Here is a 26,776-nt window from a genome sequence, read left to right as displayed (position 1 = left end):
CATGGAAACTGCACCCAGTGGCTTCAAGAGGGTTGAAGAGCAGAAGCAAGACCGAACCCATATAAGCCAGGGGTTCTCAAAGCTTGGTCCCCAGATGTGGTTGGGCTACAACCCTTCTCAGCCCACCACCTCAATGGCCAATGGCCATGAGAACCCCTGGCATAAGCCAATGGCCACAGGGAAGGACCGAAGTCCCCCAGTACCACGCCCAGGGACCAAGCCCCTGCCCAGGAAATACCGGAGCCACATCCATATGGCCCCCCACAATCCCATCACAAGGCAAGTCAAAAAGAGACTGTGGTATTGGACGCTGCTGAGAGATGCAGGAGTATAAACCAGGCCCAGCTCCCTCCCTTCAGCATAAGCCAGCCCCTGTGGAGCTTCAGACCCGAACTGGGCCAAAATCCAAACTGAAAGAGGTCTCAGTACTCAGCTTCATCCAGGAAACTCTGGTGCTGGATACGACGCATGAGATGGGAATTACTCCAACCAGAGGCACCCAAGGGATGCTCAAAAGGGGTGAACCACTGCCTCCTCCCCCAAAAAGCAAGGGTAGATAAGAATACTACTACAGGTGGCCCTCGTTATCCATGGACTCCATAGCCATGGTATCCATAATTAGTATCCACAATTAGGTCTTAGAGACCCAGTTTCATTATCCGCAGGTAGAAAGATAGGCGAAATTCACCTATCCGTGATCTTGAGTGGCTGGAATTGACTTCCAATGTCATTTCCGGCTGCCATTTTCCAACAGGGAGCCATTTTGTGGCTCTTTTTTTTAAAAGATATCTTTTTTGGTGAATATTCAACCATTTGGGGGGGGGTTGGGGGGGCAGGCATTGCTGAAGATCTGGAGAATAAGGTGTGGTCCTTTTCTTATTCCTGCTCCCTTTGCTCTTTTGGCCCTTTTTGTTGTTGTTGTTTAGCTAACCAACCACACACACACCCGCCAATTCCCATTGACTCCAGGTTGTGTTATCCAAGGTTTCTGGATTTGTGCGTACAGGCGAGAACAGAACCCATGCAAATTATGGAGGGCCACCTGAAACAAACAAACAAACAAAACACACACACACACTTTATTTGTTTGCCACGCCATAACAAACTGTCCTCTGGGCAGCTCATAACTCAACATTAAACAACATCCAAAGAAAAACATGACAAATATCACAGCACAAGACAAAAATTACAAAATAAAATACAAAGCGTTTAAAAGACTTAAGAAAACCGCAAAGCCATTATAAAAATCCTGAGCAAACAGAAAGGTCTTCACGTAGCATCTAAAAGAACCAAGTGACACCGCCCGGCAAGCCTCCCTAAACACGCCGTTTCCTGAAGAGGTATCGTAACATCTAGAGAAGGGATGATACTTCTAGAAAGGCAGCCTCAGCATTGCGGCTTGATCAGGCAAGGGCCGCGCCTCTCCAAGAATCCTGCCCACACCTTCCTGAACAGACTGAAAGGGGAGGGGGCCATAGAAGCCAGAAAAGAGGGGCCCACAGACACCTCCAGAGCTGCCTCTGAATACCCGGAGTCCAAGTCAACACCGATGCAGACAACTGCATCCACAAAGTCAGTTGCAACCGGGCTTCCCTCCCGGGTCTCCTCCTCCCCACTCTGGGGCCAAGAGGCAAAAAAGGCTCCCTTGGAACTGCTCCAGCAGCCTGCGTGGAGAAGGTGCCACTGCCTCAGGAAAAGGAGACTTGGCCGCCGGGTTTGACTAGATTTGTAACTAGTCCTCCTCCACTCATGCTAGCATCCTGCTCCACCACAGCTCCAGAGTAAACCAGCAGTGGGTGGGGAGGAGCACTAGTCAGTGGAACGGGGCACTGTGGAGAGATGGTGTCAACTGCCCAGGCTAGGAGTGCTGAAGTTTGGGTCCCCTGATGTTGTGGAATACAAATCCCATCACCCCACAAAGTCCACCATGGCAGGGGATAATGGGGTTTGTAGTCCAACAACATATGGGGACCAGATTTGAGAACCCCTGGCCTAGAGGTCATCTCTGAACTCCAGAGCTTGACCAAGGATGGACGGAACCATCAGTTACGTCAGCACACAGAAGTGGGAGAGTTGAATTCCTCCCTTTCCTGTCCTCCCACTTTTTGGCAATTGATGCCGGGCCAGCAGGCGGACGTCAGAAGGATGGGTTATTTTCCCATTCACTGATCTGCCTTTCACCTGAGCTAGCAAGACCCACTGGGTTACGAGCATGGCAGCCACAGATGGGAGAGGATCAGAAGAACGAACCGAAGACACCTACAGTCAGCCACGTGGGCCACAGAATGGAGCCTGACCCTTCACAGACCCTGGAATGCCCTCCCTGCCGAAACAAGAGCCGCCGCCTCTCTGCCAGCTTTCTGGAAGACTCTTAAGAGGCACTTATTCACCCAAGCTTTTTAACTGGAATTGTGATTTTAAACAGTTTTAACGATCCAAAATTTCTGATGTCTTTTTTATATTTGTTGTAAACCGCCTAGAGACGTGACTTTGGTGCAGTGTACAAATATATTAAATGAATGCATGAATGACTACATACTTTAACCATCCTCATGGAGAAGATTTCTAGGGACAGCTACAAATTATTACCGCTTGTCTACAGTGACAACAAATACTTACGCACTGCTTTTCAACCAAGTGCTTACAGCAGTTTACATGGCGGGGGTGTGTGGAATCAACGATCAAGACGCTTCCCTGCGCTCACAGTCTAAAAAGAAACAGCAGTCACTGGAGGAATGCTGTACTGAGACTGGATAGGGATAGGTGCTCTCCTGCTAAACGCAAGAGAATCCCCACTTTACCAGGTGCCTCTTTGCTCAGACACAGAATGTGCATGACTGAAGAGTCATTCTTTTTTTTAATGGTGTAAACCGCCCAGAGCCTTTTGTGGAAGGGTGGTATATCAACTGAATGAATGAATGAATGATGCTGCCCACCCATGGCCTTAAGGTTAAAGAAAATAGATGCAGAACTCCCCCCCAAAAAAATCTTGCTGAATGAAAAACATCCTATTACCAAGGGCAGACCAAAGTGGAGCAAAGTGCTGACTGTGGACTTTAAAAGTCAGATGCAAACAGATGGGGGGGGGGGAGATACCAGGCAGCTCATTCTGCAACTTCACCCACCCAAATTAAGGTTGCAATGTAATGGTTTTGCCCATACAGGCATTGACAGCCGTTCAGAATCCAGATAGCAGCATCTGCACACAAGCTTGTGAAACTCGGTTTCTTCCGCTTTCAGTCACCCCCCCACCCCACCCCCCGCCTCCCCAGCCACTTCCCCATTGTCTACTGATCAGAAAACCTTAGGCCAGTAGCAGAAAGACACGATCAATTTCCAGGGGGTTAACCAGCGACCGTCCACTGTAATGGTGGGTAAAACATGATGGACATCATAGAGAAATGTGTGTGTGTGTGGGGGGGGGTGTCCCGCAATTAAAGAGGGAAACAACCCCCCAGCCACACCCCGCTTCAGCCCCCAGGCAGGCCGACTTTCTTGAGCAGGCTGTCCTTTCGCTTCACTCCCCCATCCCGTCGCTCCAACAGAACCCAGGAGTTCCGCGGGTCACAAATCTGCTCTCTCTCCAGCAAGGCAGCGGGGCGCGAGGGATCCCCTCAAGATGCCCTTCCCCGGAGCGAAGCACGAAGGAATCCCGAACCGATGGGAAGCTGAAGCTCCCCGTGCACGAGCAGCACCAGCCGCGGAAAGGGGCTCTTGCGCAGCAGCTCCCGCGGGCTTCCGGGGGCACGAGGACTTCCCAACTTCTGGTGGCCAAGAGGCGGACTCCTTCCCTGGCCAGGATGGGGTCCGATCCCCTCCACTGATGCTTCCTCGGGAGCAAATCGCAGGGGAGGCAACACGGGCTGGTTTCGGGGCCAGCCCGAGAAGGAGCCCGAAGAGGAGGCTGGCTGGCTGGCTGGCTTTCAACCCCGTGTGAACATCTGCCCGGGCGAGGAGGAGGCGGAAGGCGCCGCACACGGCACTTGCCCAGGGCAGCCTGGCTCGCTCAGAAGGAGCTTGGAGCCCTTGTGCTCACCGCCACTCCCGCAGAGGGTCTCCCCGGGCAAACCCAGCGAGGATCGGGCGCACAGCAGGTCCCAGTCCGGTTCCCCCCGCCTCGCCACCCCAAATCCTGCTCCAAGGATCCCCCCGCGGCGCTTCACAGCCCGGCTTCCCTCCTTCCTCGGGAGCGGCCGGTCCAAGAGGCAGCGGGCCAAGCCGGGCGTGGGCAGGGAGGGAGGGTCTTCCTTCCCGCCCCCCAGCCAGGCTCGACTGCCCCGGGACGCCCTCCGCCTGCAGGAAGACCGGCTCCGGGGCGGCCCTGCGAGGAGCGGGCTTTGTTGCGCAAACTCCATGCCCCGGCCGGGGGCGCAGCCTCCCCTCCGCGACCCCGGTAGGCAAAGGCAGAACCCGGGCGGGCAAAGCAGCTCCTTCTGCAAAAAATCGAAAATAAAGGGCGCGGGGGGGGCGGGACTCACCGTGCGCGGCGCGGAAAGTGCGCAGCCGGAGGAGCGCAAGGACGGCGCAGCGCCTGCCGGGCCCCGATCCCTCCTCGCAGGCTGGATAACTCCTGCCTGAGCGCAGCAAGAGACAAGCGGCCACCGCCTCGCCCCCACCCACCCCACAGCCCCCTCCCCTCCGAGGATGGAACGCGCGGCGCCACCAATCGCTGCGCAGCTCCCCTCGCCTCCTGCGCTCTCATTGGACGCGCCTCGGCCGAGGGGGCGGCACTGGGGAGCCCAGCCGGACAATGCTGCTGGATGGCTCGTGCTGCGCTTGCCGCGGGATCGGGGCGCCTCCCACCCGTGGCCGGAGCCGGCAGGGCGGGCAGATGCTCGCTCCGCGGAGTCGCGCGGTCTTCCTGTGCCTCTGCTCAAACAGGTCTGGCAGGTTTTGGGCACGGTGACCCAGAAACCTGCCCAATCTACTTGACCAGCGGCGGCAGCCTTGCTTTGCTTTGCTTTGAGTCTTATGGTCATGAGGGCTGGTGTCTTTTTTAGTGACTTTATGTAAACCGCCTTGAGCAGAACGATGGGAAAGCGGGATACACATGCGACATACCCACACACAAGACAAAAAAAAAGAATGTGTATGCACTAGGCAGGACGGCCCTCCAACCCCTCAACTGCCTTAGAAAAGGTTGGCTGCCTCTCGCCTTGCAGCGGGGCGTAGGGGAGCAGAGGTGGAAAATCCAAAAAGACATCCGCTGCGCATCACCATCACCATCATCATCAAACAACATAACACTTTCTCCATGCCGCAGACACATCTGATTGATCCAAGGTTCACAAATCCATGTTAAAGGAATCCCAGGATTCCTTAGAACATGGATTTGTCAAGCTTGGATCAACAACCTGATGTTGGACTACAACTCCCATCATCCACAGGCACGTTAGCTTGCAGGTGGGGCCATAGCTCAGTGGCAGAGCATCTGCTTTGCATGCAGGAGTTGCTGCCAGTTAGTGCGGACAATCCAGCTCTGCCCCTGTAGAAGGCAGCTTCCTCTCTTCTCTGGGGCAGGAAAGGGACCGGAGCACAGAGCTCACACGCCTTTGCCCCCCTCAAGCCAGCTGGTGAACTCATGGTGGAAGCAAGGTACACAAAGCAGAGGTTTCACAGCCCACACGGGCTCAGCCCTCTTCCCACTGCACCAGCTCGCAGATTTTAGCACAAGGCCCAACTGAACAGGAAGTCCTGGGGCGGGGGGGGGGGGAGTTGTGCAAGAGCTTCATGGCACAAGCAGCCTGTCAGTCTCCCATGTTGCTTTACTGAACTGCAAGTCTGCACACCCAACATCTCCTTCTGAAAGCCTCAAACTGCAAACCAGTGGGCCGGGCGTGTCTTCAGTTCTCTTTCCTGTACAGTGGTTGGGACTGGAAGCAATAACAATATTGGAGGAAGAAGAAACAGCTTTGTTACTGAAGGCGCAGGCGCACATGCATGCAGGCGCACACGCACCCCCACAATACCTCATTCCTTGGGTGGGCATTTCAGAAACAAATTGATTTCAGGAAATCCACAGTAGGGAAACAAGGCCCCCCAACTGTAACCATGCCTCAGTTTCTTCCCTCATTAAATATGCATGTTGACATGAATTTTGCACTACTTTGAAGTTGTCACATGCACACTCTTATATGGCACCCTTCAACCACGTTCCTGCAAAGCATTAACAACTGTTATTAATATGCATGCTGGCTGCTATCAATATCCAGTATCTCATTACCAAGGGGGAAATTCCACCTTTTGCTTTTCACCATAAAAGACTGCTTTCCAGTTGTGATTAATTTGGCTTCGTCTTTGCAGCGCAATATTAAACAGTCATAATACATTACTTTATTTGGACAAGCCTCTTCCAGCATCGCGGTTCCAAGCACTAACAAAAGAGCCAGCTAAGTTATTGTGGGTCTTGCAAACTGATCCTAATTACTTACATATATCTATAACTCCACTAATTCTTGCATTATTTAGGGCCTTAGCAGCCAAGAGGAAAGTAAAACAGCTGAATGATCTTGTATGAACAAACAACAGTGAAGTTGGCTGTCTGTCTTGCATCATCAGCACCTGGTGCTCACCTGGCAGACAGCCTGGACAGGTCTAAGGTGAAGCCCATAGAGGTGTTCAGCAGGCAGATGCAAAGGCAGCTCACTCACGCGCACTCTCAGACCCTGGGTCTAGCATCATGGACAGTCAGCCAAATTCCAGATTCTAATTCCCAAAAAGATATAAAGCACACTATCTTTTTCTAACACAACAAAGCAGGATTTGAACTCAAGCCTTGAGAGATGTCAGGTAGGGCACCACCACCAAGCTCTAGCCAAATGAGGACGCAGAACTAGCCGCAAAATCTCTTAGCAGCAATAAGGCACAACAGAACAGGCCATGGGGGTCTCCTTTGCCCTGCTATTAAAAAATCACACCTACTGATCTTAAGCAACAAGGGGACCCAACGGCTCCCATTTCTTGGCACAGATAGTTTTTTGCCATGCTCTTTGGGGCAGAGCTGGATATCATGCAGCAACAAGTTTCTAGTCCTTATGGCAATGTTCAAAATTCATAGAAGCCAGGAGGTGGCTAGATAAGACTCCAGGGAACAAAGAAACATAGGAAGTTGTCTTATACCGAGCCAGACTCTTGGTCCATCTGCACAGTACTGTCTACACTGACTGGCAGGGGTTTTCCAGAGTTCAAGACAGGGGTCTTCCCCAATCCTACCTGGAAATACCAGGAACTGATCCAGGGATCTTCTCCATGCAAAGCAGATACTTGACCACTGAGCTCCAGGCCTATCCCCTAGGGAGAATATCTTACAGCAGATGGTGCCCACATGTGGTCACCCATCAAAATGCAAACCAGGGCAGGCCCTGCTTAAGCAAAGGGAACAATACACATTCATTACCACGAGACAAGCAGGCGAGGTGGCTTAGGGCGGAGCTCCAGTGCCCACAAAACTAGCAACACCAGCATAAATGATGCAACGTAGTAAAAATGGCCAAATAAATTAGGCAAAAACGACAAAATTTGCAGTTTACATACTGTATACAGGTTGCAGAATCCAGCTTTTCTGTGGGTGGATTTTGGATTGCCTGGGTACAGAACTCTTAAAACCAGACATTAGTGTGGAGTACTCAGCCCTACTCAGAGCTCACCAAGGAGAAAAATGAGAACATCATAAAAACAGCCCTGCTGGATCAGGCCCAAGGAGGCCCATCTAGTCCAGCATCCCACTTCATGCAATGGCTTATGGGATGCATCTGGGAAGCCCCCAAGCGGGGGAAAGAGGGCAATGCCCCCTTCCGGTGGGGTGCCATAGCACCTGGTCTTCAGGGGCATGCCCGTTTTGATCCTGATGAAAATATACAGCTTTTGAGACTAGTAACCATGGATTGCCCTGTCCTGCAAGAATTTGACTAATCCTTTTTAAAAAATAACCAACTTGATTGGTGGCCACCCCCTGCTAACTGAGCAGGGAGGCACCTTTTGAAAGTGGTGACTCTCTTTGTTGAGCAGGGGGAGAGCCACTGGCCCTATCCGTCCCCAGCACAGCATCCCTCCAGTGGTGGCTGCTGGGGTCTGCCTTATGTTTCTTTTAAAATCAAGAGCCCTTTGGGGACAGGGAACCATCTCTATTTTTGATTTGTCTATGTAAAGTGCTTTGGGAACTTTTGTTGAAAAGCAGTATATAAATGTCAGTCATCGTCACATCCCACGGCGCTGAATCCCATGTAGAGAAGTACTTCCTTTTGTCTGTCCTGAATCTCCCTGCATTTAGAACAGGAGACATTAATCTCCCAAATATTCTTTCCACTTTAGGGAGCATCAAGGTTGGCTCACACGCAGAGGCCAGCTGCTCTAGACCAATTAGCTTGCTTAATAAAGCAAGGAAAATTTATTCAAAGCTCCGCCTCATGAATTGAGGGAGGCAAATCGGGGAAGAGAAGAATAGGCTTCCTTTGTCTCAGAAAAAGCAACTTCACTTCAGCCTGCAGTTTTGCCAGCCATCAAACACTTCGCTCTGAAAAAGAACAGTTTCATCTGGCCTTTGTTGACCTCCAAGATGTCTAGCACAGTGGGCAGAACCGACACTTGCCTGGGTCCGGGGGTCCCAACCATGGGCCATTGTTGAGCCAAAATTCCCATCACCCCCAGCCACAATGCTCAAAGAAGGATGGGAGTTGTAGTCCAATAACATCTGGGGACCTGAGGTTGGGAATCCCTAATCCCAAACAAGAAACTGGTCTTAGTTTTAGGATCTTTTTTCTCCTTGGGTAGAAAAAGTCTGGTAGAGTTGTCTTTTTAAATTTTTATGTTTTGCATTTTGATTAGCAATCAATCAATCTTTATTATGGTTACAGACCAGCATCAAGTATAAGGGGTGATTCCATGTTAAAAATAAGAGTACATAAAAAGTACACAGGGTGATTACATATGTATGGCACAGTACCTAAGGTTCATAATAATACTAAAAACAATCAAATAGTTAAAAGTACACAAGAAACATGAGAGCATGAAAGTAATAAAAGTCAGGAAAGTGCATAAAAGGCATTAAAAGGGATGTAAAAAGATTACGGACACAAGAAGACAAAAATACATAAAAGCCGAAGTAATGAAACTGGATGACGGCCAGACTATAAGGAGCAGTGAGAAAAAGGGAGGAGCGTTTGTCTTTCTATTGAATCAGTATTGAGTGAGCAAGTGTAGAGCCTGTCCTGAGTCACGGAGGGTCAAACTACGGCAGATAAGTCTCGCTTGCCTACCATCCGCTGACGAATGCTGGTCACTGCTGCACAGAACCTGGCAACGCGATCGGTCAGGCTTGAAGTCAGAAAGCAGCAAAGAGCTGTAGAAATGGCTCGAACTTCCCGGATCCTTGCATAGCAATGGAAGGATGAGGGAGGCGCGGATGTCTCTGTAGAACAAACAGTGGAGAACGTCATGCTCAGTAGTTACGATCTGCCCTGAGCCACAGGGGCATAGTCGCTCTGCAAATGGAGTCCTTCTAGAACGGCCTTCTAGCACTGCTGAAGAGAGGCCCTTCTGTGTTTTGGCCAGTTGGGTGAGGTATGCAGCTGGAGAGGTAGAATTGCTAAGCCCATCACTGATATGGAAGTTCAGGACCCTGCCGAGATCGGTTTGGTGCTCAGTGTCTATAATGCGCTGCTTGATGGTGGCTTTTGCCTGGTCGTAACCCATATGAAACAAGGTCAAGGGGGAAAGATCCAGGGCAGCTATTTCTGTTTCAGTTGTCTGAATCCAACTAGACTGGTAAACATCACGTAAGGTTGGGGGATTTTGGTTAGCAGATACAGACCTTAGCAACATAAAAGGCAAAACATGGAGAAACATGGTGTTCACTGGAAGAGGACTCACTAAACACATGGACTCCAAGATGGAAAGGGCCACCAAAGTGATCAGCAGGTTAGAGCATCTTCACTATGGGAAATAGCATTTGGGGCCTTGTGGGGGGAAAGGGTGCAATGTGGGGAGATGATAGACCAGGGATGGCCAGCCGTAGGTGTTCTAGCTGCTGCTAGACTACAACTCCTATCATCTCCAGTCACAATAAACTGGTTAGGAATGATGGGAATAGTCCGGCAAAAGCTGGGGAGCCTCAGGCTGGCCACCGTATGCTAGAAGTGTATAATATATCCACCATGGGGAAAGGAGGTGGGGGTGGGGAGGTGCTTTTCATTTTCTCTCAAACCACTAGAACTAGGCATCATGATCTCATGAATTGATGGACAATAGATTTAGGTGAGCCAGCTTTTGACTGACACTGGAACATGCTGCCACAAGGTGTGTCCATGGCCACGAGCTCAGAAAGCTTTGCTTTAAAGGGAGACGAGACATGTTCACGGGAGATGGTGTGTCACGATTCAGCACATTGGCTAAATGCAACTTCTGTGTTCAGAGGCAATGATGTCACTGAACTGCCTGGTGTCACTGGAATGGGGTAACAGCAGGGGAGGACTGATTTCCCACCCTGCTTGGGAGTTTCCTGAAGGCCTCTGTGGGAAGTGGGCAAGATGAATCTTGGGTCTGATCCAGCTCCTAAATTCTTACGGCATGTTTAATCCCCAGATTATGCACCATGTAGGGGTTGTGCTCGAAAAGATTCCGTGTAGGAAAGAACTGAGGTTTGCAAGTCCCAAACTGGCACTTGATGGGGTTAAAGGGGTTTAAAGTAAGAGTCAGCTGTCTGTGTTCCTGGCTTCTCCTGAGGTAGCTGTCCAAGGTACTGGAATCAACAGGTATTTTTTTCTTTAAAGGAAAGCTTCACTTCTGTGTTGGGGGAAGCACTGAAAATCAGGAAATCCCCAGGTGGAATCTTTCCTCTGCAACAAACGCCCTGGGTGTCCTCCAGCAAGCCACACTCTCTCCGGTCCTCAGAAACCTGCACTTTGGGGGGTAATAACCTTAAACCAACTTAACCCGGGTGCTGTACAGATGATGAAATATTGTATGGAAAGCAGAGTTGTCCAACGTATTATCTAAATACTGATTACATGAGTTTAGTTCAATTTACACCCTGTGTTTCTGCACATAAGCGACTCGAGGTGGCTTGCATTCAAATAAAAAGGTAATACATTAATAAAAAAACAAAACAACAAAGACACAGCAGAAGGCAAAAAGAGAAAAGTGACACCGGATGTGAAGAACGAAGCGCAAAGGAACACAAACACTGGTCCCTCAAACTCAGTATTGCCGACACTGATAGGCAGGGCTTCTCTAAGATTTCAGGCAGAAGTCTCTCTCAGCCCTACCTGGAGATTGGACCCAGGACCTTCTGAATGCTAAGCAGCTGCTCCAGCTACATACAGCCCCATCCCTACATCAGGTGGTTGCACTCACTTGTAAGTGTAACCAAGTCTCACGGTGACCCTGGAAGGCCTGTACCACGTTTTGAGTGATGTGAAATAACTGGACAAGTTGTATTGGCTTTCCAGTCATCTTTGAGAACAAGAAGGGTGGCAGGCAGGACAGACACATCGTTGTGTGGGCATGGAAGCACTTATCAGAGATCTGTTCTGCCCAAGCATCTTAGAAGCGAGAAATCAGGTTGGAAGTATGGTAAGAGTAACTTTGGGGGTGAGCTGGTGATCCATGCTTCACAGCTGGTTCTTATGCATTTTGTGCTTGTGTCAGTATTAAAATACGTTATTTTTAAAATGGCATGTTATATTGGTATTTATTAAGAGTGGTTTTAGTATCTCTCTATATTAAGCCACCTTGTGTGTTTTGCCATGAAGCTGAAAGACAAAATAGAGATAAAATAATCAGAATGGTCACAGGCATTGCCCCACTCCCCAAAAGTCAGTAACACAGAGCATTAATGCATATCCATGCAAATTTCTATATGTGCCACTGCCATAAAAATCTGAAAAAGGACCACCACAATCCAGTTGCAAAGTTGCATCTATGTCAGCTTTTATTTATACTGAACAGCCTTTAAAAATACAGAATAAAATAGCTTTTATCTACTATTATTCACAACATCTGGTCCAAATATTACATATTTCTTAAATATTTCAACGTTTAATAAAGCAATGTTAGAAAAAACCCAAAAAAACAACAAAATCCATAAAAATATCAGTAAAAGAATTACACATCTCAAAGAAAAAACCCAGCTTGGTATGTACCATGAGATTCTGTAGTCAAAGTCATCCACAAAACTCATGGGGGGAAATAAAATTAAAAGAATGATTTATCCCCACTGTCTAAAAAAAAACAACAGTCAAGCATTTGTTACATCAAAAGTTTTTATGAACAGACCAAAAAACGAACAAAAAGGACACAGTAGTTTGGATTGGCAGCAAGATGGTTCACTTGGAAAGATGACAGGCAACACACAAAGGTAATTCTCTGCTATCAAATATGTACTGATGACTAATCACACCCACTATTAAATCATAACCAGACAGGAATGTTTTGGATGTAGCTGAACATGAATTCTCAATACTTAAAGCAGCCCAGCACGATACGGTGTAGAGACCAATGGGCAGAAGCAAAATACTGGCTAAAGTGTGGCCTCCTCACAGCACAAATGACCAAGGATCAAGCACTACAAAATGTGAAGCCCCCCAACACATCTGCAGTCCTCTGCCCAGACAGGTCGAGAAACTTCCCAATGAGAAGCTAGATATGCGCAACATGCACCATGCAAAGAGAAAACGCAAACCATGAGTCTCTATTTCATGCAGGGACTTCCCCGCACCTCCTTCCGGCGATTGCTAATGGCGGGCTGTTTTGGTTCAAGAAGGCCACTGGAGAACATAAAGCGGGGGGGGGGGCTCATTTTGTGCTGGTCTGTCATGCATATTGAGATGTGAATCCTGTGGCATTGGAATGGAGGCATGTGACCCAAGGGCTGCTTCCTCACCCAACAGTTTAAACATCAAGGGAGTCCTCCCGCCATGAGTCCCTGCTAGTGGGCGCTGCTTGCTCCTCGACAGATGCAGGGCCCCGAGAGAGATGGAGTCGCCTGTGAGGCCATGGCGTGGTATCTAAACAAGGGCAGTGGTGGCCGTGAGCCTTAGGGAGTGGAGAGCCAGGCCTCGTTTTAAAAGCAACCCATTCGAATTTCATCCGTGTGCAGTCCGCCATGCATTCCTGCACGCACCTTCACCAGGCTGTTGCATCTCTCCCAGGCAGGCAAAGCAGCGGAAGTCGGAAGGAGGCACATACTCCTGTTCCTATGCTCAACTTCAGCAGCTGCCTCTTTGGAGCACCACACACACAGAGCTGGCCACAAACCTATGGGTCTAACTCTTTTGATGCCAGGCCTTTCCTATCCCTGTTGTCTCTCAGCTCCCCCATTCCAACATCTCCTAGAAACCCCACACATCACTGATATGGCCAGGATGGGGCTGAAAGAAGCCTCACAAGTCAAGGGTGTGGCCCGTGGGACGGAGACTTCTTGCCCTTTAAACTGCAGTGTGGGAAGCAGCCCCAAATCACACCATTAGAAGTTGGCACTTTGCAGATGGTAGCAGCTCAGAGTCTGATCTGTGCCCCTTGGGAGAAGAAGTGGACATGCTTTGGTCTGAGTGCTGAACCTTCCCATCTGAGCAGCATCCCAAGGGGTAGAGTTTGTTCTCAGCTGGAGCCATCCCAATTCAAAACAGAACCCCCTACGCATGTACAGACTGGCTAACTGGGCATAATCCATGGGGGATTTCTCCTACACATACTGAACTGAAAAAAAATGCTGGAGCATTTGTAAGAGCACAGCTGTGTCCCTGTGCAGCTCCTGTTGAGCTCCAACTAGGCTCTCCAAGGAGAGCATCCCCATGAGTGGTGCCCTCCCTTAGGCCAGGATCTATCCCACCCCGCCACTCTGTCAGGAGGCCAGAATCACCACCTGAGGTGGCCGTGCACCTGGCCGTATGCTCAGAATGGCTCCGTGTTCAACATTTTCTGTCGCAAGTTCTGAAGTTATGTTGCGTGTATCAATGTGTTTTGCCTTTGCTTTAAGAGGGAGGTGATGAATTCCTTTTTGTCTTCTGTTAACATAAGCATGGGTAAATAAAGTATACACAATCGCTAGCAATTCGTCAATGAAGAAATTCTATCACCACATGACATTGTCATGACAATCATCTCACTCCCACCCAGGAAGTCTGTGAGAATTATCCTGGGTGAAAATGTTACTGGTTGGGTTTTTTTTTTTTAAATTTATTTTTTAAAATCTATGGAAATAAAATACTGCATTATTCATGTACAAAGTTGCCATATTGAAAGTTAGTATTAAACGGTGTAAAACAAATTGTGTAAATTTAAAAATGCCTTCCCTGATGCAGCTTTGTCCAATTGAATAATATGTTTTGTCAACCACAGTTAAAATTAACAGTAAAATATAAATGCAAGAGGCATTATTTTATAAGACACATTCAAACATCTTTGCCAGAGTACTTAAATTAACAAAAGAAAATTAATATAGGTTTTTATTTTAAATACAAAAGCAGACCCCCCCCACCCCCCAATTATTTTGCTTTGAATATACTGTTTATACATCTTTGACATGATACAGTGATGTTTTCATCACAAATATTTACTTCTTTTAATGGAAATTTGTCAGTGCTTTCCCTCAGCCTTTCCATTAAGAGTCCTCTCTAGATGATATTATTTAGTTTAGATGGCAGAAAGGAAAGTAGCTACACGTGAAGAGAGAGTCTGAAACGGCCACTGCCCTGGTTTTACTCCTTGCCCATGACCAAGGTCAACAGGACACACGCAGGCATCTGAAACAGCTCTCCACGCTTACATGGCACTGTGGTCAGCTCAGTATAAACACTTTCAAAGCCCGTGAATCAGCAGACAAGGTCCATATACCCTTTTTCTTTCAGGAGGCAACAAGCAACAAAGACACACCCCAAAGCATCCGAAATGAAGTTTACAAGCTTAGGAAGGATCCAGAGAGAGGAGGATCCAGAAGGTTTCTCCACAAATATAAGCACCAGAGCTGGCCTAGACATGTTGGTGGCTGAGGTGGAAACTCCAGATGATTCCTCCCCCCACACCCTAACACCGGGCACAGTCTAGTAGTAGGTTCTTCTGCACAATCCACATTGAACTGAATGGGAGCACAATCTGCACTGAACACTCCCACAACCTTTCAGCTCAAAAGTGCTGGAGTGGGAGAACTCTCCCCTCCAACTCTGCCTCCCTTACGGACAACCCAAGATCTGCCACATGACTTCGCTTCGCCTCACAGCTGACCATTCACATGCTTTGCAACCTGTGCCCAGCAAAACAACTGTCTTCTCAAGACAAAGCAGTGTGCACATTACATTTCTCTCTACCCGTAGCTCAGCTGCAGGTACTTTTAACTGCAATGGCCCACCCAGGCCCTTCAACCCTTTTCTTAAGCAGCAGCATTAATGATGCCCTCTTGTGGTTGCTGAAAACTAAGATCTCGGTCTTAACACGTTGCCCTGCACTCAGAGCAGATCTGTCTTCATCAAAATTTCTGCGGCAGAATTGTTTGGTAAATCAGACTGCAATTGTAAACACTGCAAACTGGCGAGCAATGTTTTCCCCCAACAGCTCTCAGCAATTTCTAGTAAGGGTAGCTGCAGCTAATAAAACATATCAAGACTTTCAAGTTAGCAGAGATTAATAGGGAAACAAAAACGGAATATCTGGTTCCATGCCACTAAAATCATTTTTACATCTTTTGCAAATTTTTAAAACCTACATCGAGGAAGAAATTCTTAAAACTTGAATTTACTCCTGACCACACATTACCGAAGAGGTAAGACAAGAAGCAGGAGTTCCTTGCTTCTGTGCGATGTGCAAACTAGTTCTTCACCTCATGTCTCTTGGAGAGAATTTGCAATGCACACCATCTGGCTAGAAGTCCGGTATCTTCCTCGCTACCGCTGCTAACACATGATTAGGTGCTCGAGATACACCTGTCCTGCCAGATGCCTGCTTGGCGGCTGCATCCCAATACGAGGCACCCTGTTCGGCACAATCCATGGAGGAGTCGCTCCTGTACAAGCTTAATGAAGAGCACAGGGAGTCAGGTTTTGTGGCCTTTTGGTTCTGCATTAACAAGCAATGGGTCCTGAAAGACAGACAGGGCAGGCATTGGCCATGACCCAAACAAGGGTGCGCTGAACTCGGCCAACCTTATCGACACACCATCTCTGCCTTTCCAGTGTGTGCTGAAAAACTGGCTCTGGTATTTTACATATCAGAACCACAGCCAACTAAGGGGGCTGTTTCCTTTCGCCCCACCTTTTCTTTGGTTGCCCATAAAATACAAGATGGAAAACTGAAGAATGCAGCCCTCTCCTCTACAAGCTGACTCAGAAGCAGGTCCCACTGTACTCAATGGAGCCGATTCCCAGTAAGCGTGCCAAGGACTGCAGCCGTAGTGTTATAAACTGGAACTCACCAGTACTTCCTCAAGGGAAGGTCTCTTGTCCTCCAACGACTGCACCCCAGCCCCAAATTAATCTTTTTATTTTAAGACTATTTTTCTTTGGCCGGTTTCCCATGATATCTCGTTTGATTCCAAGACAGCCAACTGCTGAAAGTTCTCCAGGGAAAAGGCTCAGGGTAAAAGTCATCCCGATGCAACAAAGCTGTACGAGGGCAGTGCCACAGGAGTGGCAGGAAAGGTGCCCAAGTACACTCCATCCACTGATCTGTCTTCCTTCCACACTATTTGGTACTGAAACATCAGGGCAACTCAGGGTTTCCCCCAACTCTAACCACTCCAGAGTTCAACAAAGGCTGGCTTGCTTCTCTCTAGTAACCAGTCTTGGCCAACAACAAGTCTTGACCAACAACAAGTATCTGCTTGAAGAAGAAGACCCACAACACACAAGCACCTTGAAGCATACTGGCCTCGAGAGCCTGGTCTTAACGAGCCGGGGCAGGAGGGGGGGCAGCTTGGGTCACTTCTCTCCCTGCCCTGCCCGAGAGCCGCGCTGCCTGCAGGCTGGCTATTCGTCAGGTGGAGCTGTATGGTTCCGGAAGAGAGAAGAGCAACCCGGAGCTGCCTCCTTTGCGACGCCCCCCCCCCCCCTCCGCCCCCGCCAGCTCGTTAGGACCAGCCGCTACTGCTGGAGAGAACACTGACCCTCATGCCTCTCCAACAAATCTTTCCATAGCTTAAAACATTGCCTTTCGGGCCTCATTGGAATAACACAAAGCACGGATTTCTAAAAACTAACTTGCAATAGTAAGGACATTAAACAGGAATAAATTCTTATAATTATGGATGCATGATGAGCATTAACAGCCACGTAACATCAGAGCCGAGACTAGTACAGGAAAACAAAAACAAAAAGTCTGAATGGCACCCACTGTGGGCCCCCAATACCCGTTAAACCATCAAGCGGACAGTGATGTCATACATAGTGTCTCTCCTGTTTGTATATTCTTAAAAAGGTTCCGCATTCAGCTCAGAGAAGGGGGCCGGGGGGGGGGGGGGGACATCAACTATAAGCTGCTTTGGGGACTGGCAGGACTGTTCAGACCTGAACTGTCTGACCAGAGATCAGCACAAATCTGGAGACAAACTGGCCATTCTATCCGAATAATCCTACTGAGGACTAGTGACTTTAGGCGCTTAATAAATATTGTCATTATTACATAAAGGACTGACTAAACGAACTGCTGTTTAGGCATCATCGCCATCAGTTCAGGAACGTGCAACTGAACAACCGCCAGAGGCATGGCAACCCCTCCCACCCACCCCCCACCCCCATCTCTACACAGCTGCTGTGTTAAGAAATGCTCAGCGAGCCACAGAGAGCTCAATGGAAGGGGAAGAAAACCCCACAACTCAGCTATTGCTCTTCGGAGGAGAAACTTGTGCTAAGGCACCACTGTCAGCACTGCAGCTCCATACCCAGTCCTGGAAAGTTCTGCTCTCGTTTGCCAGGACAATATACACAAGTAGCCGCAGGCTTATGAGGGCTTTGAAACGACGACAAAAACAGGAATGTATCGACCGTGCATTGGAACGACGTGGCCTGCTTCAAGTGCCACGTCCACAGAAATGAAATTCTCCAATTTCAGACCTGGATGGAAATTTCCCAAAGAAACAGCAGCTGTGTGAAAAACAAGTCATTCTAAGCGATTTTTTTCCCTCCTTCTTCTAACACACCATGTAACTACAGAGAGACATTATAGATAGCTATCACCATCCACCATAGGAAAGCTATTTTTTATAATCCGTCTCAGCTCTGGTTCCAGAATTTAAGATGCAGATATACAAAAAAATAAAACCAGCAAGGAACTGCAGATGTGTCTGTGACTACAGCTAGAAGGGGGAGGTTTCGCCCAGGGCTATACAGTGGCCTCAGAGTTTTCCTCGGAATTCCTGCAGCTGCTGCTTTTCCTGAACCCTTTCCAGGTATAGCCAATGAAGGTGGGGCTGATGGGCAGGAAACTGAAGCATTTGTACTTCCTGACCACCTCCATGCCAAAAGGCAAGTCGTAGGTTTCCATGCCGTCCATGGCTTTGCTGCCTTTGCCGATGCCTTTCTTCCATTTCCGGATTCCTCTTTCCTCGGGGCTCCCTGAATTTTACAAGGAAGGGGGAAAGGAACATATCAGAAGGCAAGCCCAGGAGACACAGAAAGCAACACTCCTCTCTGCACAAAGGAAAGCAGGTGTAAGCAAAGAGGCCAGTGTGAGGTTTACTGTAAAACAGGGCTCCCCAGCCGTGGGTCCTCAGATGATGTTGGACTACAACACCCATCATCCTCTGCCACAATGGTCAGTGGAGAGTTAGCTGGAGTGGGAGAAGCCAATCAGAGAGGCATCAAAGAGAAACAGAGGTGTCATAATGGGTGACTTCAATTACCCTCACATAGACTGGGTAATTCACTTGCGTGTATTGACAGAGGGGCCAATTTTCTAGACATGCTGAATGCCTGTGCCTTAGAACAGCTGGTCATGAAACCAACCAGAATCCTGAGTGGTGCCCAGGACCTGGTGTGAGAGTTCAGAGTTGTAGAACCACTGGGGAACAGTGACTATAGTGTGATCCAGTTCAGCTGATATGCGAGTGGAGCATTGCCAAAGAAGTCCAACACAGATGTGCTGGACTTCAGAAGAAGAAACTTGAAACTTTGACCAGATGAGTGACTTCAGAAATGGAAACGAATAATCGTTTTTTTAAATGGTTCCAAGAAGATAGCTTACTATCCACAGCTCAATTAATCCACCCATACTGCAAGTTTCAGGTATGCCAGCCTGATGTTCCAACTGAAATGACCCTACCATCAGGCATGGTGAGCTTACAGCCGGCGACAGCAGAGTTGGGGCTCTATTAAAGGGTAGCAGGGGGCAGATCCAATCCACGTGGTGCAATCCCCCAGGAGGTTCTGCTGCATCTGCCCCACTAAAAGGCACGGGGGCCATGCAAGAGGACATAGCTCCCACTCAATCCAATGGAACTCACACAGGATAATTTCCTTGCGGATTATACTGCATGCTAATTTGTGGTGGGGCTCGAGGGGAGATTTTCTGCCTCCAGCACTCAAGTGTCTTTGAGAAGAAAAAGAATGGGGTGGAGTGAGGGAAGAGAGAAAAATAAAAGTCGTCTTGCATGACTAACCTGGAATCGTGTTATCCAAAATGAATGCTACACAACCCCCAACAAACATGGCTGTAGTGAGGAGAACGTTGAGTACTTGATCAATGCTGGCTATTCCTGCAAGAACAGAAGAAAGAAGACTGTACTCCAAGGGGCTGCCATCTTCATCTCTGCCACTTCAGGAACCAGCCTCACACAATCAACGAAGTTCAGATGCTTGGATCTAGCTGTGGTTCACTTAGCAATGCATGTGTGGGCTGATATTCCACATCACCTGAATGGACACCTAGCACAGAATCCCACAGAGCGACTCCGCTCCAGTTCAAGATCTCCCCACCTGAATTGTTCGAGTTGGGGGAGCCAACTTGAACCTGCTCTCAATTATTCCCCTCTTAGACATTATGTGAATCTACCCCCACTGGATGTTTTCCATTCATTACTCTGTGGCGAGATCCATTTTGTGAAGGGTCAAAAATGCATATGGGTCTTAGCCAAATATTCAAGCAAACTTCCAGAGTCAGGCTTGCAAAATGCGCATTGGCAGTAAAAGCAACAGATTTTTAAAAATCCAGTTTTGTGAATTTCAACCAGTTTTTTTTTTAAGTTATGGTTTACTAAACTATGAGTACCTTTATGTGCATCCTGAAGGAAGGTGGCAGTTTTTCTTAGGTGTGAGATAGCATTTGTTATTCCCAGAGGTTCTTTAACTTGGGTCCCCAGATGTTCTTGGACTACATTTCCCATCATCCTCAGGCACAATGGCCAAAGACCAGTGCAGAGTGGGATGGTGCGAGTTCTAGTCCAACGACATCTGGGTGCCCAAGTCTGAAAACCTGTGGTTTATTTTACTGGCAATTTCCTCATAAGATCCAAAACAACTTGAAAAACAGAAATTCAATATCATCAGAATTGTGGAATACCCAGCTTTAAAAAGGGGTTTTGAATAAATATGGTGCAAAAAGTATATCCCAAGTACAGTATGCCACACCTTAGCTGGCAGTTAATGCTTTGAAGCAGGTGTTCCCCAACCTGGGATCCCCAGATGTTGTTGGACAACAACTCCTATCATCCCCAGAGACAATGGCACCCAAGGTTGAAAACCTCTACTTTAAGTTATTAAGTGCACCATCTCCATCTTAACTCAAGCATGTCTGATACTTCCACTCCACCCTGACTGCTCCAAATGGGGGACATTCCGCCCTTTTTGTTACTGAATGAGAGCAATCTTGCCCTTGCACTCGAGTCTTTATCTTTATCCTTTTTTCACAATAGGTAACCAGCTCAAACCAGATCTACCTTCAGACATGTAAGTTAAGACCCATTAAGGAGGAGGAACCTCCAGTTTGGAGGAAAAAACCTCAACCCTGGATTGGTCAGAGAACAGTTTTACATCAGAGATACGCTGGCTCCTTTGATTCGGATCCCAGAGCTGTCTATCTCTGAAAGAGTCTTCTCCCTCTTTAATCATTTTTGAGCTGTTTTGACGCCAGGCACCAGTCATGAGTAAACCCAGTCACCATTGGCTACTGGTGTCCAGAAAGCGAGATGCAGTACAGATTAATGCTCTCTCAGCCAAGGTCCTGCCTACTGCTAGACTAGGGCAGAACACAGTTGTACTTAGCTGGTTAGTTTTTGTATTTTCTTTAGAATTCCTGTGCGGCTTCCTTTACTCCCAATTGCTTATTCTGTATGTGACTATTTGTTCTTTAATAAATTCATATACTTAAAAGTGAGCTTCAGTCTGGTTTGAAAGGATCTGGAAGTTTGACTGAAAAGCTCTTCCCTAAGTGCCTTGCAATGTCATCATACTCCTGAATTATTTGTTCCTAGAAATACTGTATATTCCAGTGGTTCCCAAACTGGGAGCCTCCAGATGTTGCTGAACGACAGTTCCCATTGTAGTTCAGCAACAATTGGAGGCTCCCAGTTTGAGAACCACTGGTATATACTGATTGTCTAGAGCTGGGTTCTGTGGACTCTGGCTGTACAGGGTCAATTAAGTCCCAGACAGTTCTAGGGTGCTGAAGCCATGTCTGAGCATGGTCAGTGGCTTTAGATCAGTCTTCAATTGGAGGTAGCCTACCTTGAAGGAGCAGTGTGCTCCTAAATTGTGATCAGCACAATCTTTCCACTGAGGATAAATCCCAGGAAAGCATAGCACAACCTCCCCTTCTCCACCCACCCACAAATCACACACCAGCCTACTGGTTAACAATTATAGCCTTAATGGGTTAAAAGCTCTATAAGACTCATTTCTACATGGACTGCGCCATATGGTGTTATGAGAAGATGCTTCACAATATATTTATTTATTCTGAATAAGCTATTTCAGCAAAAGCATATTTATTAACACACGTAACAGACTAAGAAAAAAATTGTATACCTGTGACCAACGGGTTTTGTCGGAGATAACTAGGAAGGACAAGTCCAAAGAAGATGGAAAATCCAAGCACAAAAAGATTCCGGGAAGAATTCAGGTCTATGAACTGAAGATTAGAAAGCCCAACTGCAGTAATCATACCTAAAGTAAGAACAAAGACACTTTCATTTTCCAAATGTTAACAATCAGCTTTGTGCGCATATTCAAATTCTAAATATGAAATGTTGAGCACTACTAAATAAAATGAGCATGGAAGTTACTTTCCCCCCAATCACTTACTGGATCCTGAGCTTATAGGAGCTGCTCTAACAGAGCACAGGCTGAGACCCAATACTCCCTTAAGCAGACATGCTCGGGTCCTATTAACACCGATGGGATTTCACTACAGAAATAAAATGCAGACCCTAGAATGCTACACACTATGTAATGCAAGACACTAGGCTGAAGTGAAATATTTTCTAAAGCCTTCCAATTAAAAGGCAAAGGTAAGTTATCCCCCTCAGCCCCAAGTGGGCATGTCGTTAACTGTTTTTCCAATCAGATTTTCTGTCCTGTCTCAGAGCTAGTGGGAAGGGATAACCCATGAGATGTCCCTGGCAACAAGAACCAAGAAGGGAAGTATAGCAACCTTCCTCGCATAATTGTAATGATGACAGAACCGCTTTGCACTGGAGCATTGAAAACTTTCTACAGCATTGTGTGCAAAGTACAGCTTCAGTCCACATCTAACACATGCCCATTCTCCCTTTTCTAAGGCAAACTGGCACAAACCCACGGAATCACGACATCCTGCATGACAATCCTGGCGCATCACAGCTGTGTCAAGTACGGATGGGCTCAATACCAAAAGTGCGTGTGGCCACCCCACTCTCTTCTCTTTTTTTTGCATTTTAAAATTTTATTGGCTTTTACAATAGCTTACAATCAAGTAAATATTGACTTCCCCACTCTCTTCTGTCTGACAAACCTCCGAAATGCAGCGCTTGTTCTTGGAGAGAACAGTCAGCTCTTTTCTGGAGTCCCAACGTGTAGCCCAGGTAAGCACAGACTTCACTGTGAAGTGGCCCGACGTAAAGGACTCTAGGAAACATGCCTGTCTGGGGCACTGCATGGCTTCATATCTGGCACCAGGTAGTGTGAGAGACTGTTTCCCCCGTGGAATCTTGCATTTTCTAAAATACCTTTTGTCCATTTTAATGTGTTACCATCACAAGGTTATGGCAAAGAAGACACCAAAAGGAGAAGCTTCATCCTGAAATTCATCATTCCAAACATGTACACAGCAGAGACCGCCATTCAGCACACATTTCCAAATGATTTCATTTGAAACGTTTCATGAAATAAGCGTTTAAAAGCGTTTATTTCTCATGAAATAAGGTTTCTTAGACCTTGACCCAATCTGATGTTGGGGCAAGGATGGCTTCGAGGCCCTTGTGACATTTAGTTTTCAAAGTATTCGCCTCTTACTTTTAAATGCCACACACTTTCTGATTTCCTTGACCCCACACACTCGAGTCTACTTTCTAAAACTGCAAATCCATGCTTTGTATTTTCCCTGCCACTTACTCATATAACTTCTTTGGCTCAAGTGTACTGGACTGGTCCTTAGACAGCACCAAGGGCTCCTTTTAAACATTTGAAGGCCGAGTTGAAGTGGCGGCAGCAGCCCACCAAGGAGTGAATGGGTTTTTGACGCCTTGGGGCCAGGTAAAGATGGGATGCAGAGTGAAGCGTGGCAAGAGAGCATGGCACTCTTCCCACAGACAAAGGGAGACATGAAGCCCCCTGACACCAAGTCAGACCCACGGTCCAAGTGAGCAGTGATGTGCCCGGACCGGTCCTACAGGCCTCCGGACCGGTCCGGAAATGGGCAGTTCGGATTTGGGTGGGGGGTCCCCTTAAGGGCGGGGGAGGGTTTACTTACCCCTCCCGCCGCTTTCCCCCCTCCTGTGCCCGTATTTCTTCGCGTAATTTCTTTGAGTATTTCTTTGAGCGCCCCTTCTCCGGCGCTCTGCTGCAGCAATTCTTTTAGTAATGGGTGGCAGGATACCTCCCTGCCGCCCCTTCCTCCGCTTTGCTGCAAAAGGCTTGCAGAGGCTTTGGTCGTTCTCGGGGGTGAGGTCCACATCGTGGAGGAAGAGGCAGTTCCATTCCTCGTCCTTCAGGGCCTCCGTCACGCCCACGTTCAGCAGCTTGGCCCGGTTGAAAGTGGCGTTCCCAGCCTGATGCACAACGTAAGGCTTTGCTGCAAAAGGCTTGCAGCAAAGTGGAAGAAGGGGCGGCAGGGAGATATCCTGCCTCTCCGTTTACTCACGAAAATACGTGCGCGCACACACAAAAAGCTTCTTAAAGCCTTTTGCACTGCACGCCAAGCGGGGGAAGGGGCGGCAGGGAGGTATCCTGCCGCCCCATTACTAAAAGAATTGCTGCAGCAGAGCGCCGGAGAAGGGGGCGCTCAAAGAAATACTCCAAGAAATTACTCGAAGAAATATGGGCACAGGAGAGGGGAAAGCGGTGGGAGGGGTAAGTAAACCCTCCCGCGCCTTAAAGGAACCCCCCACCCCAGTGCTGGACCGCAGCTCTGCGGTTCTGTGCACACCCCTACAAGTGAGCCCTGAAGAAGTCCCTTCTGGGGCCAATTCCAGTGCCAAGGAAAAGAGGAGAGTTCTTCGCTGACGTGCCTGCACAGAGACCTTTACCACTAAAAGACAAAAGGTGAGTGAGAAGCTTCCTTACCAAAGAGGGTGCAGAAGAGAGCCCCAAGCACTGGATCAGGGAGAGAGGCAAAGAGGGCGCTGAACTTGCCAACCATCCCAAGCAGCAGCATGAAGGCGGCTCCATACTGGATAACTCGTCGGCTTCCAACCTAAGAAACAAAGAAGAAGGAAGATAAAGTGCAATATCTCAGAGGTGTTCCAGCAGGCTTTCTTCGTTTTTTTTGTCGTCTTAAAGCTTTGTTCAGAGGATAAAAGATTTTTGAAGAGCTCCAGGAAAACATACACATGGATTGTACATTTATTGGATGCAATGTTCCATTTCCTCACACTCCCGAATGCAGACTTAGGGGGCTGAACGCGACTCTGCTTTTTCAAACGAGACCACGCAGCACCTCCACCAACAACAGAGAGCCTCTCTAGGTGCAGGGAGGGGCAGCGTCTTCCAAATCCATGGCACTACAACACTGCCAGCCCAACCATGACCTGGCCATGCCTACTTTGAGCTCTCCCTCAGACAAGTCAACTTAGTGGCAACAGCCAACGAGAATGGGAGAAAGAGTGGCTGCCACAACAGATGGGAAAGAAGCAGACCAGGAACTGGGCCACCAGAAGAATTCAGAACAATGCTGATGATCTGAAGCCCTAGACTTGGGGCGAAAATACCCAGCCCCTCCACCATCTCACTTCCTCCTATTGAGTTAGTGAGAACTGTTGGATGACCTTCGCTTTTTCCTTCTTCCATAACCCCAAGGGTTTGAAACAGTTGAGAAAGTGACAAGGGCGATTCATATGGCCACATTTATCATGAGATCCCTTGAGAGAGTAGAACTGCAGATCAGCTACCACAGAGAGCCTTCTATCATCATGCGGTCCCAGGACTGATCAATAGGAGCTAGCCATAGAAGTGATTAAATGGAAAGCACTTCATACACACCACCTCAACTGACTTACATGACTTGGCATTGAGATTCTCACTTATGAGCATTTCAGTTCAAAGAGATGATTCTTGTCGAGTTACAAAACAGAATGTAACAATCCCCAAACAAAGCACGTCCGTTTCCATAGCTTGAGGCCACACTCTTTGAAGAGCACAACTGAACAACAGGATGCTTCACGCCAAACAAAGGTTCTCATGAGAAGCACTAATCAATTCCTTTTTAAAAAACGCTTTCTGCTGGAAGTTTCACACACAAGCATCAGAGTTCATGTGACAATCACGGTTCATTTGAATCGAGTCACACCCTCCTTGTGGGTAAAGGTCTCTCTCACTGCTTAACCATTTCAATGTTATCTCTTTAGCTGGGAAATATCAAGGACAAAGCCTGAACTGGTGAAATATATATAAACACTGGACTTGACTGGTGGAATATACAGAACACCAAAATCTATTCGTTTTGGCTGCAGCAAAGATGGTGGCTTCCCATCTCGCCGCAGGTGCAAACTAACTTAGTTCAGCCAGAAAGACCACATTTCCACCTATTATTGTTGACATAAATTATCACTGTTCTTTCATACAGAAGAAGCGTCACCCACTGAACGTCTCACATTTTATAGTCATTTGGTCTCACTGTTCACAGGCCTGGGCCCACCTAGGAGATAAAACCATGGTTCCTATCTCAGTATCTGAGTTAACTTTGCACTGCCCAGAAGACCACTTTCTCCACTTTTACTGTTGTAATCACTTACATTTTAAAGTGAATTGTAACTGATTCTACCTCTTTCATCTTACAATCCTCTGACCCCATTTGTACAGTCTGCCAAGTACTGGAATCAACCTTCTGTCCATTTGCAAAACAGGTCTGAATACTGTAGATGTCCCCAGATATTTGCTGAGCAAACCACTGAGAAGTGTGCACAGCACATTAAAAAAAATTGCTGCATATCAGCATGGAAGATCAGACTGTTAAGCCTGGAGCCTCTATCGTTTATTTAGATTTACAAGTGGCATGGATGCACTAAGCACATTCTTTTGGCAGACTTCTGCTTAGGGCTACAATTCACCTTACGCAAGAAGAATCCAATGTACTGCCCAGCACAAGGCTCCTGTACTGCTGCAGGCTGCCAAGGAGGCATCATCAGTATAAAGAACGTGTCAATACCAATACAGTCCACTTGACTGCA

The 26,776-nt window shown here is 47.8% G+C and overlaps 2 protein-coding genes across 6 annotated transcripts in view; both read right to left on the bottom strand.

The window, feature by feature from the left end:
- RASSF2 (Ras association domain family member 2) overlaps nucleotides 1–4,613 on the bottom strand; it is a 50,388-nt gene extending 45,775 nt beyond the window's left edge. For both annotated transcript variants that reach the window (XM_053270038.1, XM_053270039.1), the window contains exon 1: nucleotides 4,479–4,613. The gene's annotated coding sequence lies outside the window, so the exon portion shown is untranslated. The remainder of the gene's footprint in view (nucleotides 1–4,478) is intronic.
- Nucleotides 4,614–11,908: 7,295 nt separating this feature from the next.
- The window catches only part of SLC23A2 (solute carrier family 23 member 2), an 81,953-nt gene continuing 67,085 nt past the window's right edge, over nucleotides 11,909–26,776 (bottom strand). For all 4 annotated transcript variants that reach the window (XM_053269509.1, XM_053269508.1, XM_053269510.1 and 1 more), the window contains 4 exons: nucleotides 24,675–24,804; nucleotides 21,942–22,079; nucleotides 19,580–19,675; nucleotides 11,909–18,536 (listed from right to left, as the gene is read on the bottom strand). In XM_053269509.1, coding sequence (XP_053125484.1) covers nucleotides 18,304–18,536; nucleotides 19,580–19,675; nucleotides 21,942–22,079; nucleotides 24,675–24,804 — 597 coding nt within the window. In that variant the 3' untranslated portion in view covers nucleotides 11,909–18,303. The remainder of the gene's footprint in view (nucleotides 18,537–19,579; nucleotides 19,676–21,941; nucleotides 22,080–24,674; nucleotides 24,805–26,776) is intronic.

This window comes from Hemicordylus capensis, chromosome 8 (genome assembly GCF_027244095.1).
Source record: "Hemicordylus capensis ecotype Gifberg chromosome 8, rHemCap1.1.pri, whole genome shotgun sequence".
Lineage (NCBI taxonomy): Eukaryota > Metazoa > Chordata > Lepidosauria > Squamata > Cordylidae > Hemicordylus > Hemicordylus capensis.
Note: the sequence above shows the minus strand (reverse complement) of the source record. Positions and strands in the feature narration are given on the sequence as shown.